General features: G+C 39.3%; 1 protein-coding gene across 2 annotated transcripts in view; it reads left to right on the forward strand.

The window, feature by feature from the left end:
* Positions 1–9193: 9193 nt before the first annotated feature.
* Positions 9194–15968, forward strand: part of LOC134673734 (organic cation transporter 1-like) — a 30802-nt gene continuing 24027 nt past the window's right edge. The window contains exons 1-6 of one of the 2 annotated variants that reach the window (XM_063531748.1): positions 9194–9325; positions 11435–11622; positions 12260–12350; positions 12885–12992; positions 14144–14247; positions 14794–14987. In XM_063531748.1, the coding sequence (XP_063387818.1) occupies positions 9194–9325; positions 11435–11622; positions 12260–12350; positions 12885–12992; positions 14144–14247; positions 14794–14987 (817 nt within the window). Of the gene's footprint in view, positions 9326–11434; positions 11623–12259; positions 12351–12884; positions 12993–14143; positions 14248–14793; positions 14988–15968 lie in introns of those variants that run through there. The other variant, XM_063531747.1, reaches the window with a different exon arrangement.

Consider the following 15968-nt stretch of genomic DNA (forward strand, 5'->3'; position numbering starts at 1 on the left):
CGGACGGTATCGGCCTGTCAGTTGTTCGGTACTGTCAAAATTTTGTTCTGACAGGCCGATATCGTCCGGCGGACTGTTAATCAGTGGGCCCCTTAAAGCATTCCAGCGACGCTCGTTATTATACGTACCCAGAGTGGCGCTGCTGAGTATGACAAAGCGAATATGTTATTCATCAGGGAAACGGTATGATTCTTGGTCTTCCGCCAACAATCTATAGCTGTCAAACGTTGTTATTGTAAGATATACAATTATACATCCATAGGTCGCTGGTTCAAATCCGGCAAAAATGGGGATGCGGAAAAACTTACATGCACTGGTTCTGCGTTTTCCTCCTTATGCGAGTCTCCACTGATTCGGCGGCACTTTATTATTGTTGTATTACTGAATTAGGGATCCTTTAGGTTTAACTTTCTTCTTAATTTTCTTGCACACAATTCGTAGCGACTTTTATTTTACGTGCATTGACATGATGTCACATTTTCTTTTTATCGCCTTGCCGATTTATTTTGAAAACCCGACAAGGAGGTCAGAATTCATAGGAGAAGTTTAAGTATTTATACGTGGCGCAAACATTCCCCCGGCCTTGAAAGGAATAGCTTTCAAAAAGTTATTTAAAATAAATCATTTACTACATAATAGCATCCTTATTGCTCAGAGAAAACTAAATTAACATAAACATATGAAGCCTCCTTAACAATGAGATAACTAATTACTAATAGAAATATAAAATTATATTATTGAGAAGGCAAAGGACATAATTTGACCAAAGGCCTTTTAAGTGTGCCTGATTTTGTTTTAACCAAAGCAACTCTGGCAATACCGTCCTTGCCTGGGAAAAGTTGAGTTATAAGACCTAACGGCCAATGTAGAGGCATAACATTATCTTGAAGGATGACTACAACTGTTCCTTCCTTAACAGGCTGAGAAGGAGTATTCCATTTTTGTCTGGCTTGCAACGTGTGCAAATACTCATCGCGCCACCTCTTCCAAAAGGATTGCGTTAAACGATCTAATAATTGATATCTTTGCAAAAGATGATCAGATGTTACCTCCGCAATAGACGCAGCTGGAAGATATTTCAAAGGAGTAACATTAAGAAAATGAGCTGGTGTCAATGCGGAAGGTTCAGCGGGATCAGAGCTTAACACGGATAGCGGCCTAGAATTTAATAAAGCCTCAATTTCACATAGAACTGTCATTAATTCCTGAAATGATAAGATTTGTTTACCTATAGTACGATACAAATGTGATTTGACGCATTTGACATTACTTTCCCAACATCCTCCAAAATGCGGAGCACTAGGGGGAATAAATTGCCAAATTATTTTATTGGCTGATAGTTCATTTTCCCAAGCGTCTCGATACTCATTCGCAAGGAAATTGTGAAGTTCTTGCAAATATGTATTGGCTCCCTGGAAGTTGGTTCCGTTATCGCTATACATATATTTTACAGGACCACGTCTGGATAAAAACCGCTTAAATGCTGACATAAAGCTTGCTGTACTTAAGTCAGTTGCAAGTTCTAAATGAATTGCTCGTGTTGTGAGACATGTGAATAAGCACAAATAAACCTTTTGACTCTTCACGCCTCTTCGTCGAACAGGTGTACAATACAACGGACCAGCGTAATCACAACCGGTATGTATAAAGGCCTTCTCAACTTGATTTACCCTACATGCTGGTAAATCTGCCATCATTGGATAGTTAGCCTTTGGCTTGGTCCGGAAGCAGTAATTGCATAAATGAATGCGATGACGAATAATACATCGAGCTGCTATAATCCAGAATCGATGTCGCATAATAGATATTAGAGTTTCAGGTCCTGCATGTAAATGGAGTCGATGATAATAATCGACCAATAGATTAATGATGTGATCACGACGTGGCAATAACAAAGGATGTTTATAATCGTAATCTTCATTAGAATTACTGAGACGTCCTCCAACGCGAAGGATTCCATTTTCAATAAATGGCTTCAGGCTTGCAAAGGCCTTTGTAAACCCTTTTTTTAAGGTCATGTCTAAAATATGTTGACTGAAATAAACTCTTTGTAGAGCTCGTACGATTTCTAATTCGGCTGCTGTTAAGTCATCAGCACTAATGGGACCCTTAGGTAATCGTTTTATAAATTTCAAGATATAGGCAACTGTGCGTACATATCTAAGCCATGAAGAGAACCGTTTAGACAAATCATAAATTATGTTGTCGTTCGAATTGTCACAAGTCACCAAAGAAACCGTTCTTTCTTCAGGAACGTTGACTTCGTCTGGTATAAACGCCTGAGTCGGCCATTCGTTTTTCGGGAGTTTCATCCATGGAGGGCCTGATAGCCATAGAGGATGGTTCACCAGTTGAGCTGGAGTTAAGCCCCTAGACAGGCAGTCGCTTGGATTTTCTATTCCCTTAATATGATAAAAATGATCGCTTGAGAGGTTCTCTTGGATCTTGGTAACACGATTGGCCACAAAAGTTTGCCATCGATGAGGCGACGAATGAATCCAACAGAGTGTCACTGTTGAATCGGAAAATGCCATTACAGAGTCAATTGGGTATCTGGTTGAGTAAGTATCAACCACCCTTTTTATCAGTTGTGACAATAGCAATGCTGCGCACAATTCCAGTCTTGCTAGGCTGACAACCTTTACGGGCGCTATCTTAGATTTAGCGCAAATTAAATTAATGACACCTCGTTCATCATTAGGAATGGTGACGTAGGCATAAACCACTCCACCATAAGCCTTTTCACTAGCATCCGAAAAACCAACTATAGTTAATGAACAGTTTTCAATAACACCTAGATGTCTGGGAATGCTAATGTTAGATAGTAGCGGTAGTTCACTTTGGAACTGTTGCCATTGGCGTACAATATGATCAGGCGGCAATTCATCCCAATCGATTTTCAAAAGCCACAACTCCTTTATTAGAAGTTTAGCGAACACGATAACAGGGGCAACCAGGCCCAGAACATCGAATAGTCGAGCTACCGATGAAAGAATGTTTCTTTTACTGCACGGTCGATCGTCGGGACTAACCTGGAACTTGAATACATCTTCACCAGGATACCAACGCAGACCTAAAATCTTCAACGTTGTATCATCGTCGAAGGTGACACTTTGGGACAAATGTAGTTCTTTCGGTATTTCATTCAGAACAGCTGCAGAATTTGACGACCACTTTGCCAGTTGGAATCCACCTTTCAAGAACAGATCCAGCAGTTGTTTAGTCGCTTGTACAGCTTGGTCTTCATTAATAACTGAACTGGCTACATCATCCATATAAATATCACGAGATGCAATTTCTTTTGCGAGTGGGTATTTATAACCTTCATCAGCTACTAACTGTTTGACAGTTCGCAGTGCCAGGAAAGGACTGCTGCGTAGACCGAAGGCTACCCTGTTATATTGAAACACTCTTATAGTTTCCTCAGGACTAAACCTATAAAGTATACGCTGATAAGGACGATCCTCCCCCCGTACGTCAATACACAGATACATTTGACGTACATCAGACGTGATAGCAATACCAAACAATCGTAAGTTTAGGAGAATGCAGAACAAGTCTGCTTGAAGACTTGGTCCTGCGTGAAGTATATCATTTAACGATAAACCGCTTGTGGTCTGTGCACTAGCGTCCAGGACAATTCTAACCTTTGTGGTTATTCTGTCAATTTTGACAATTGCGTGGTGGGGTATGTGATAAGCGTCATTTGACTGATCATTCGGAACCTCCGATAAATATTTTTTATCAATATGTTCACGGATAACTTCATCATAAGCTGGCTTTAATTCAGGTTGCCTGTGGAATTTTCTTTCAAGCGCTAAAAATCTGCGTTCAGCGGTCTTGTAAGAATCGCCTAAATTGCTTGGGTCCAATTTAAACGGAAGTGCTACTTCATAACGTCCGTCTTCCAAACGATTGATTGTATTTTGGAATATGTTTTCAGCTTGTTTCTCGTCTGGACTATGAATCACTCCTCCATCCAAATCTTCAATCTCCCAGAATTTTTGCATTAAATTTCCCACATCGACCGAAGTAAAATATCCAGCTGCTGAGTAGGAAGCGTTAACTGCGGGAGCATCGCCTAGTATGATGTACCCCAGTGTAGTTTCTAAAGCGTCAGGCAAGCCAGGTTTGTTTTCAACTTTATCTGACATTAACAATTTGGTGAATAACTTAACACCAAGAAGTACGTCAATTTCACCTGGAATCGCCCAAGAGTCATCTGCTAGATGTAAATTATCAAACAGATCAGTTGCAGATTGATCAATATGACAAGTCGGTAAATCAGGCGTGATCTCATCTAAAACAAGCGCTTCGATAGTATATTGATGTTTAGGATCATATCTTGACCTAAATGTTAAGTTGACAGTTCCTCGGATGGGTTGTGTTATAGCTGTTCCACCTAATCCATTTATTGACGTCACGGGGCTGCTGTGTACAGGAAGACCTAAATTCTTGCAGCACTTCAATGTAACGTAATGTTTCTGTGATCCTGGATCCAGCAGACATCTCAAAACCTTGTCCTTGCCGTTACGCCCACTAGCGAGTACCTTAGCAGTGGCGAGAATTTCCGTCAAGGGTGATTTAGTCTGTCCCGATGCCGAATGAGTACATATGGAGGCACCGTTGTCCGTTACGGATGAACTTGTGCTACCATCCTTTGGTGAGGACTTGGACTCGTTGCTATTCATTGCAGGTTTCGAGTTATCAAAGTGTAACGTTGTATGATGTTTGCCCTTACATTTACGACAAGTTTTCTTGGAGGAACATTTCGAGGCAGTATGGTGCGTGTTTAGACAATTAGTGCACGCGTGAGTTTCCTTAACGAAATTAAATTTTTCGTTAGGCGTGAGTTTCATGAAATTATTGCAATTATAAAGTTGCGAGTGATCATTACTCTTGCACATAGCACATGGATTTCCGTTGTCATGCCCTTGCGTGCTAACATACGCTTGGGGCGTGCGAGGGAGAGGAGCTCGCACGCTGCTAGTGCTGGCAGCGGAGCCGCTTTCAGCCTTAGTTGGCGTTCGTTGCGATGTCCGATATAAAATCTTTACTTGTTCCCTAACGAAACAAATGAATTCGTCATATGTAGGCATTTTAGAAGAATTCCGAATAGACATCTCGAAATTTTTTGTGGTATCTGAGTCTAATAACTTAAGACCCAGGTGAATGAAAATAAAGTCACTTAAGTTTTCGAGCTTGAGTTGTCTTATTGCTGAAATAGTAGCAGCAAACGAATCAATTATTTTTTCTAAGTTAGATGCCGAAGGACCATTGACGTTGACAGGTTTCATCGAAAACAGCTGGTTTAAATATGATGTAGCCAATGCGCGTTTGTCATCATATTTCGCGATCAATGCTTCCCAAACTGTGTTGTAGTTTTCTGCGGCAGGTATAACTCCCGCACAAATTGACTTTGCCTTTCCTGTCAAATGACTAAACAAGTAGTGAACACGCTCAGAATCCGTAAGTTTCTTATTCTCGTGTATGACACGCCTAAATGTTTCATAGAAGAATGGAAAGTTTTGAATATCTCCATCGAAAGAAGGAAGATCAATCCGTGGGATTTTAATGGAGTCGTCCTTACAGGAATGGCTCGAATCCCTGGATGTCGAGAGGCTCGGAGCAGGTGCATCAATTTTTGAAATTTGACATTTGATTACGCAGTAGAGATCTTCAAAGGCATTCATTGCGCTGTAGTTGACGTTGTATTCTGGGTCCAACTCCAAGTTCAAAAGATTGACTTCATCCATCAACTCTATAAATTCTTTTCTCAGTTGATCGACCAATCGAGCTTGCGCGATGAACTGCGAGAAAGCCTTCTTGTCACTGCTTAGCTTTGGAATCATGTCGTAAATATTTTGCAAACGCATAAAACATTGAGCACGTTTTGCTTCCGCGAGCTTAAGTTTCGTTGCCATGGTTACCTAGTTGTTACTATGACAGCATGAAAAAATATCAATAATAATTATTGTGCTAAGATGCACAAATAATTATAAATTATATTCAACTTGAATAATACCTTAATGCAAGTCGAAGGAAAATTAAGTAAATACGAATGTTCCGCTTGTATAATACCTTAATACAAGTGTAACCTTCGCAGTAGGTTAATTACAGTTTATGAAAAACTGAGGCTTTCAGGAATAATTTACCCGTAGCTTTCAGTTTAGTAAAATGTATTTTGTAACTTAAAATACACTGAAATTATATAACGAATATGGTGTGCAAAAATGTTCCGTGAAAATTATGACACAATATGACAGTTACAAAATACGAAATATTTTTGTAACGCATTTATGAATAAGGTAACGCGATGCATAATCCCACACGCTACGCGTAAACAAAATATTAAAATAACAGACAATAACAATAATTTAGTATACTGACTGTACTTTGAAATAAAATTATGACGGAAACATTTTATGAAAATTAAGAAACCGAAAGGAAATCCGATCCGGAAATTATTTTTATAAGGGATTCAGTGAGCAACAAGGATATTATGTAATTTTTAAAGGTAAATTTGCTATCCGGCTCGAAGGACCAAAAATGGGGATGCGGAAAAACTTACATGCACTGGTTCTGCGTTTTCCTCCTTATGCGAGTCTCCACTGATTCGGCGGCACTTTATTATTGTTGTATTACTGAATTAGGGATCCTTTAGGTTTAACTTTCTTCTTAATTTTCTTGCACACAATTCGTAGCGACTTTTATTTTACGTGCATTGACATGATGTCACATTTTCTTTTTATCGCCTTGCCGATTTATTTTGAAAACCCGACAAGGAGGTCAGAATTCATAGGAGAAGTTTAAGTATTTATACGTGGCGCAAACACATACATCAGACAGAACTGCTATAATGCATGAGTTACGTTATTCTCGCGCGCGATTCCATACATCTTGCGCGACTTCAAGTATGGACTCGCGCGCGAGAACGCAACTAAGGGCTGATTTAGACAGCGCGCGAACTCGCATGCGATTTTAGTTACATTGCGGACTGTTGGTTATGTTCAATTCAACCGACCCGACCGATCAAAAAACGTAATGTAATGAAACTGGCATGCGAGTTCTCGCATCATCTAAATCAGACTTAAACTAGACGGACAGAACGATTTTCTCTGTTACAGAAGCTTCATTGCTTTATTGATCTCCATCCTTGACCGCCTCACACCTCTGCTGCCCTAGTACATTCGGGCGAGCAGATCCGGATGTTTAAATATGATATACTGGTCTCCGAGACAATTGACCCATTACGAACCCTAGTAGTACCGGACTACGAGGTTAGCTATAAGATGTACTAGCAGTAACATCTTAACTAACTAGCTATCGTTGCCAATCGCTGGAACGTAATATGCTTCTGTGGGTTCAATTCATAATTACCAAACTAAATATATTACAATGTAATTGAGTACGAATATAAAAACGTGCTTAGTTACATTTATGATTAACCCTCCCTTTCCTCATTTAAAAAATCAAATCTGTAATACATATATGATAATATGATATTAGTGATGATGATATGTGGTATAACTGTAGTACCAAACCATTATTTTCTGTTACTCAAAAATGTTGCCATGAAATAGTCAAACTACGCAGAAAAAATTTTTTTTAAACAATATTAATTTTTTTTAAACAAGGATTCATGCTTGATCAAGATATAATATAGGTACATTGGACAATGATAATCTCACTAGTCGAGAATGTAAATTACAACATTGAAGTCTTGTTTTTTTTTTTACTTGAGACTTTTATTACTTGGGTCAGAATATTAAATCAAACACAAGAAAGTAGTTCTTATTCTTAGCATATAATCTATATTTATTTGTTGGCCAAAGACATTTGATGATTTTCCTGATATAGAAATTCGAAACGATCTTGAAACAAATATTTTTCCTTGGTTGAAGACCTTTTTTATCTGTGCACATATATCTATATACAGGGTGGGTCTGACCATGGGGCTTTAAATACAGGGCTCGATTCTACTCGCTAAACTGAGCTACTTTTATGGCACCAACCCCGAAACCCCCGAAAAATTTTTTACGCCCCATGTTCAGACACACCATGTATATGTGCCAGTATGGCTTTCTTTCTTTTCGTGACATGATTGCCATGTCACAAAACGACTCGGAATCGCGTCCCTTGCTTGCTCCGATAGACGAGACAGTCGCAAGCCTCCGCTCGCGTCGCGCGTATCGAACTACGCGAGTATTATGCGAATATTGTTTAACAATTGCGCGAGAATTATGTGAAATGTTAACGTAAATAATTCTCGCTCTTTAAACTAGACTAGACTAGTTAATTTATTAATTCAGTGCGAATGTTTTAGGTGTAATTGTGGATGTGGTTTGCGAAGTGTTTTAAGAATTGTTATATTTATAAATAACGGGAAATAATTATTTAATGTATTTGACATTTAAATAATTAATTTACAGCGATGTATCTACATGTATATTAAGTAATAATGAAATTACCTAATGGATGGTATGTTAGTGATCCAAATAGATATTTTACGTAAATTATATGTTAGAAAATCTTAAATATTAACAGGATTCTTCTTCATAAACTATTCTGCTCTCCTCCTACTGTATTCCTACAGAATGACAATGTTGTGAATATTGCGATTCAGTATAAGACTTTCCATTGTGTTCAAAAAGTGCAATGCTGGAGAAATATTAAAAAAAATTCTGACAGTAAAAGTTAAAAGTTGTAAGTGAATTTCAAAAAGACTTTCCTATTGACCCAAAAGGCGAAGTGGCGTAGGTACCTAAGTGAATTTCCAAAAACTTTCGTCAGACTATAAAAGTAAAGTGTAGGTAAGTGGTTTTCTGACAGAGTTCTGACATTTTTGATAGAAGTGAAGGCGAAAGTGAATTTTTAAAAACTTCCGTCAGCCTGTAAAAGTAAAAGTGTAAGTGGAGTGCGTTTTAAAAACATTGTTCTGACAGTTTTGATAGAAGTGAAGGTGAAAGTTAATTTTCAAAAACTTCCGTCAGACTGTAAAAGTAAAAGTGTAAGTGCATTTTAAAAACATTGTTCTGACAGTTCTGATAGAAGTGAAGGTGAAAGTTAATTTTCAAAAACTTCCGTCAGACTGTAAAAGTAAAAGTGTAAGTGCATTTTAAAAACATTCTTCTGACAGAGTTCTGACAGTTTTGATGGAAGTGAAGGTGTAAGTGAATTTCAAAATGGCGTAATGACGTCGTGGAGCGCTGAGTTGGATGAGGCGGCGCAGCTGGCGACCAGAGCCGGCTGCTGGCATACTCTGCTATTTTATTTGCTCTGTGCTTTGGCCGCTATACCTACGTCCTTCTTGATATTTTCTCAGGCAAGTTAAGGCAAAGATTTTTTTCATGTATAAGGCCCACTTGCACCATCCCACTATAACCCGGGTTACTCGGGGTTTACCTGTTAAACTATTAACCCAGTGTCAAATTGTACTGGTTACCATGGTAACTCCAGGTTTAACTGGTTAACCCCGGGTTAGTGAATGGTGCAAGTGGGCCTAAATAAGTAGGTATAGCAATCTGAACCATCGACACAGCAGCTCTGAAAAGTGGCAATGTGCTGTTTTGGGGTCCATATTGGGTCGCATAATAATTGATTGTCCTAATGTAATGTTACGCATAAAACTCATTTCGCATAATTGTTATTGTGCTGGAAATATTAACATTTCTGAAAAATTATAACACAAACCTAACCTAACCTACCCTATTCTACACAACCTACCTACTTATGCAAAATATTTTCGAAAATACTTTCTGTTTCAGCTGGAGAAAAAATATGCGAAAAGAGATCTATGCGTAACATTACATTATGACAATCAATTATTATGCGATGAGATAGGATCCCGCTGTTTTGGAATCATTGGCGTAGATAAGCTACAATTATGATAATCTTCTTCCTTCCTCTTTTACCGTGAATCTTCCCGGGTATTATCAGAGTATCACAGGCAATATTAATATTTTTGATCAATTTGTTGACTGTTTTATCTGCTCTGTGCATTAGCCGCAATACCTAAGTATTTCTTGATATTTTCACAGGTAAGTTAAAGTGAAGAATATTGCTCTGCGTATGGAAGATCGTCTTGTACCCAAAGGGTAAAAACGGGACCATTACTAAGACTCCACTGTCCGTCTATCCGTCTGTTTGTCACCAGGCTGTATCTCATGAACCGTGATAGTTGAAAGATCAGTTGAAATTTCCACAGATGATTTCTGTTGCTGCTGTAACAACAAATACTAAAAAGTACGGAACTCTCGGTGGGCGAGTCCGACTCGCACTTGTCCGGTTCTTCTATAAATTACCTATCCTACTTACATACCCCGCATATTATCTCCTGATTCTGAGTCACCTCATTAGGGGCTATTCATAAATTACGTCACTTCAAATTAGGGGGGGTGGTCTGGACATCGGATGACGGTAGCATGAAGTAGGAGGAAATGGGGTCATTTGAAGCATGATTTTTGGATGATTATAGGGGGGGGGGGGGGGTTAAAAATCGTCAAAAATCGATGACGTAATTTATGGACAGCCCCTTACTTTGCAGAGCAGTTATGAAAGACAGAGTTTAAATCTAAATATGAATGGCGCCCATAATAGAATACTATATCGAGTCGTGACACGCTCTATGTGAGCAGAGATTGAGAACGTTATGGAACAAATTCCAAGATTTCAATAGCATTACTTAATCGTTAGTAGTGAACTAAAATTATTTAGGTTTATTACCAGTAGGGTGCCCGAAGAACCCTAATATTTGGATCCTAATATTGCTTAACCTTCGATCTCTGTCTGAATTTTTTTTTAAAAAACCTCTTTTTTGTCACTTACCGATAGTATCAATACTATAGTATTATATCATGGTTTTTACTGTAAATTGTAAACCACATTATTTCGCCCATCGGACAGGCTATGCTTAGTGTAGGGGTCAGCATAAATATAACACTGTTATTTTTCTATTTCTGAAATAAATTATTTATATTTGATAGACGGTTTTCTGGCAGTACACTATTAAGCGGTCTTCATGACGGTGTCAACAATACCTATAGTTTCCATATAGTTCTTACATACCACATACATACACATTACATACTTACTGCTGTGGTGCGACAATCCGTAGTGGATCTTGCCCTCCGACACCAAAGACTGCCATGCTTCTCTGTTCAAAGCCGTTTCTGTCCAATCGACGGCGCCGAGTTCCTTAAGGTCTTTTTGCACTTCATCAGTGGAAGAGTTCCTATCTATACATTCCAAGGGGATTAGCGAATGGAAATAAAGAATATTAGTATGTTGTTTATAGTTTCGATATTTTTTCTACTACGACATCAAAATTTGATTTGATTTGATTTTCATGATAGCAAATCCTTTGTTTAGAATTTGTAGATTGCTTTATAATTTTCCAAAGTTTTAATTGAATTATGCTTTTAACCTTTTCTAGGTCTTCACCAACGCTACCCCGGAGCACTGGTGCGCGCCATCACCTGAGCTCGAAAGCCTGGCACTACCTGACCAGCTCATCAAATCCCTGACTGTGCCGGAACACAATGGTGTGTCTGAGAGCTGTCGAGCGTATACTGTGGACCCTCAAACGTTGTTTGTGGTGCTCAATGATTATGTAGATGAGAGGTAAAAGTAGATCAACATATTTTAGGGCCGATTTAGACGGCGCGCGAAATCGCATACGATTTTAGTTACATTGCGACTGTTGGTTACGTCTAATTCAACCGACCGATCAAAAACCGCAATGTAATAAAACTTGGATGCGAGTTCTCGCGTCGTCTAAATGTGCCCTTGGGTTCCAATAAAATTAATGCCGTGCAACTGTGCTAATGTTTTACTTGAAAATCCATCTGGTAGAGTTAGACCGTAAAAAGTCTGCAGTGATTTTGATAGCCCACGCAGTGCAAGTGTCATTTTAAACAACTACTATGAAATGATGACGTATAAATAACACTTACACTGCGTGGGCTATCAAATCCGCTGCAGACTTTTATTGGTGCGACTATATTTGAGGATAAGTGTCCGCTATGTTCTATATTCTAACTACTCCCCTTTAAGGATGACTCACTTTAGACCGCACCGTGTCCGGGCCGGAGCTTCCGATGCATCGTTTTCTATGGAAAGCATCACGTCATCACCTGTCATGTCATAGAAAATAAGAGCGCCGAAAGATCCGGCGTGTCTAGTGAGTCCTCGTAGTGAGTACTCGTATTCTAATCTGAAATCTCTTCTAATACTCTAATGCAGATGTAATTGTCAATAGAACAGAAATAATCCGGGAAGGCGGTGTGATGAGGAAGGTGACCACGAGACGGCTGGTGCCCGCTGAAGGAGAAACGGAGAGAAAAGAACAGGTGTGTGGAACAACCACTGTACGTTTTGTTAACATCATGACGAACTTTGTATTATTTTAATTGTAATTTCTTTCTTTTTTTCGTTTAATCTGATTACTAATTGACCTGTTATTAAATTAATTACCTACTATTAGAAATATTTGCGAAAATTGTCATTAATCCTGTAAATGTAGCTAATCTTAAAAGACTGAGTGACCATATAGTTAACACTGACAAATGTTTTCACATGTCTATATTGACTGAATGTATAATGGGAAGCAATGTATTTAAATTAAGATCCTATTTTTACCATATGTTCATTGTGAATAAACGATTTCATTCATTCATTCAATACGAATTTGACTGAAAATATGAGTAGGTACGAAATCTCATATGGTTTCGATATGGATTATTCGGGCTTATTAGTGCGAGAGAAATGTAACTACCCCAAATGAAAGTCTTTGAGACATTTCTAACAAATTGGTGATAATTTTTCAAAGGCGTTTTCGGTTACAAGAATCTTCATTAATATTTTTTTGTATACCTATTTTACAGATAGCGAAAGTGTCAGACGCCATCCTGAAGCTGAGAAAGGAGCCGGCGCCGTGCGCCAACGGATGGAGGTTCAGTACCAGCCAGTATGAAAGGACCCTTGTCACTGAAGTTCGTATATTTGTAACGCCATGAAAGACCCTTGCAAAAATCGTGCTTTGCTTAGAGAGTAGAACCATATCATTTTGGTCACATAGAAAACGAAGCGCCGTAAGCTCCGGCCCTTCCCCGGCCCGGTCTAGCGTGAGTCATCTTTTAAATGTCCTCACAATGTTTACCTTCTATGTTAACATCAATCTGACATGAATGAATAAACAACGACCGACACAAAGCTATACCATTCCGTAGCGGATATCCATGACTGATTGCAATTTACGAATAGATACCCATGAACTATGCATGGCAGACTTATTATCTATCGATTGATCCGCCGCAGGGGAAGCGCAATTGTAAAATACTCGGCACAGTGCTCTTTTGTTTTGATACTTGATATTAATAACTCTTATCGCTTTATACATAATACCAGAAGTTCATATATTCTGTAGGTAATTAACCTCAGTTAATTGCGCATTAGTCTGGGACTCTGGGTACTTACCAACCTAGGTTTAAACCACCTATCTCCAGTTTGAGTATTTTAGAACAATATTGTCACAAAAAACAATATTTGGATATAAGGTAACACACAGGCATTTTAACAGCTTGTGGACATGACCTTTAAGTATCTACCTCTATACGACTAGAGTATACGTACTTGTATATATAGTCCTCCACATCGATTTCGATGACGGCGACCTCAGCAATCAAGAGTTTTTAGGTCTACGGCTACGTACTTGTAGGTACTGACTGAAATACACGTATTCCTCATTTTCCTCTTTGGATATTGACATTATGGAAAATATTTTTACGTAATTGGATGTATATTAACCATCACGATTTTTTGATTATGGTAAAAATTAGGAGCAAAGCAAATACAAGATTTCATGCAAATTTTTGAATGCTCCTCACTCTTATAAATAATAATTAAAAATTCGAACAAAAAAACATTTTGTAGATTTATACTAGCTGTGGTTGATATACCTACAAAAAATTGTGTCAAAATATTTTCAATAATGTTAATATCCAAAGAGGAAAATTATGACTACATTTCTATGAAAAGGCAATTTCTTGCGGGTCCTCCACTTTCGTCTTAAGTAAGGTGTGTGTGAAGCGCTTAATCGGTCAGATTGTACCTTACCACCATCTTCATACAGTGTTGTTTTCAGTTCGCGCTGGTGTGTGACAATGACTGGCTGCCTCGCACCAGTAACACGCTGTTCTGGGTCGGCTCCATCTTCGGAAACCTGTTCTTCGGGTGGATGTCTGACAGGTTAGTTGTCAACAATGGCGTTCGTTGAAGCAGACTAAAATTAGGATCACAAAAGCACTGACTACCTTATCAACTTTAAAAAGAAGTCAGATGATGCACTTAGCCCTTAAGAAATTGCGGGATGGGTTGATTCATTTTACACACAAGCTTTATGAGAAAGCTGATGGCCTAGCGGTAGAGCTTGCGACTTTCAATCCGGAGGTCATGGGTTCAAACTCAACCTCCGGCAACCAATGAGTTTTTCAGATCTTATCTACCAGATATCATTTGATATTTACCAGTTGCTTTTCGGTGAAGGAAAACGTGAGGAAACCGGACTAATCCCAATGAGGGCTAGTTTCCCTTCGGGGTTGAAAGGTCAGATGGCAGCCGCTTTCGTAAGAACTAGTGCCTACGTCAATTCATGGGATCACTTGTCAAGCGGACCCCAGGCTCCCATGAGCCGTGGTAAAATGCCGGGATAACACGAGGAAGAAGAAGACACAAGCTTTATGGAATTTGAAAGAAGCCCTGCCATAGCACCGCTAACCAAATTCTTTTCAACAGATACGGTCGTCGACCAACAATCCTGCTGATGATATTCCTGGAAGTCCCCCTGGCTATATCGACCTCGTTCATCACCTCGTACTGGGGCTACACGGCGCTGCGAGTAGCCTGCGGGCTGTTCTTCCCCGCGCTGTACCAGCAGCCTTTCATCCTGGCGCTGGAGCTGATGCCTCCTAAGAAACGGACGTCTGCAGGTACCTTCTAGACTAAAGAATATAATCTTTGAAAGGCTAGGCGCCTTTGACCAACTCTAAACTGCAGCACTGCTGCTCACGTGCTTGCATCTGCTATACGAATCCCTTGTGATATACAGTGTGTGTCTGAACATGGGGCTTTAAATCCAGGGCTCGATTATATTCGCTAAACTGAGCTACTTTTACTATGGCACCAACCCCGAAATACCGATTTTTTTTTACTTTTTCATACATTTTGGCTGATCAGATGTCGACGTTTTCTATGGAAAAGCCACAAATTTTGCCTCGATTTTAGGGTTGGTCCCATAGTAAATGTAGCTCAGTTTAGCGAGTAAAATCAAGCCCTGGATTTAAAGCCCCATGGTCAGACACCTTGTAAGAAGCAAACGAACAGACGAATCACCTGATGGTAAGCGATCACCATGGCACATAGACATCCGCAATACTAGAGGGATTGTAAGTCCGTTACCGCGGCCTTAAAGGTGGGAATACGATATTTAATACGTCATCATTCATCATCATTGAATTTTATTACGACCATTGGTACGAGTCGAGGTTTGAACCCGCGACCTCCGGGTTGAAAGTCGCACGCTTACCGATATTTAATTTTCTTGAAGTAAGTAAATAAATATTATTTATTGTGCACCACACAGTTAAAGCGGTTTTAAGGCTAAGGAATAAGAATGGATTGGATTAGTAAGATTGGATATACTTTAAGGCGATATGATTCGACTCATCAACGAATCTGAGGGGGTGAGGTGCGCGGCAAACCGTGAAGCCCCGCCCGCGCGTCCCGAACCGCTCGACGAGCACGTGAGCGCGCGCTGTGCGCGGCGGCGATAGCAAACGGGTCACAGTATAAGGATCTTATGATGGCAGTATTTTAACCATACCGTGCAAGGGTCACGTTTTTATAGTTTTTATTGTATATGTATATATTTTTTGCATTACGTGTTTCTGATCATTATATTTAGAATTATT

This window comes from Cydia fagiglandana, chromosome 19 (assembly GCF_963556715.1).
Source record: "Cydia fagiglandana chromosome 19, ilCydFagi1.1, whole genome shotgun sequence".
In the NCBI taxonomy this organism is placed as follows: Eukaryota; Metazoa; Arthropoda; class Insecta; order Lepidoptera; family Tortricidae; genus Cydia; species Cydia fagiglandana.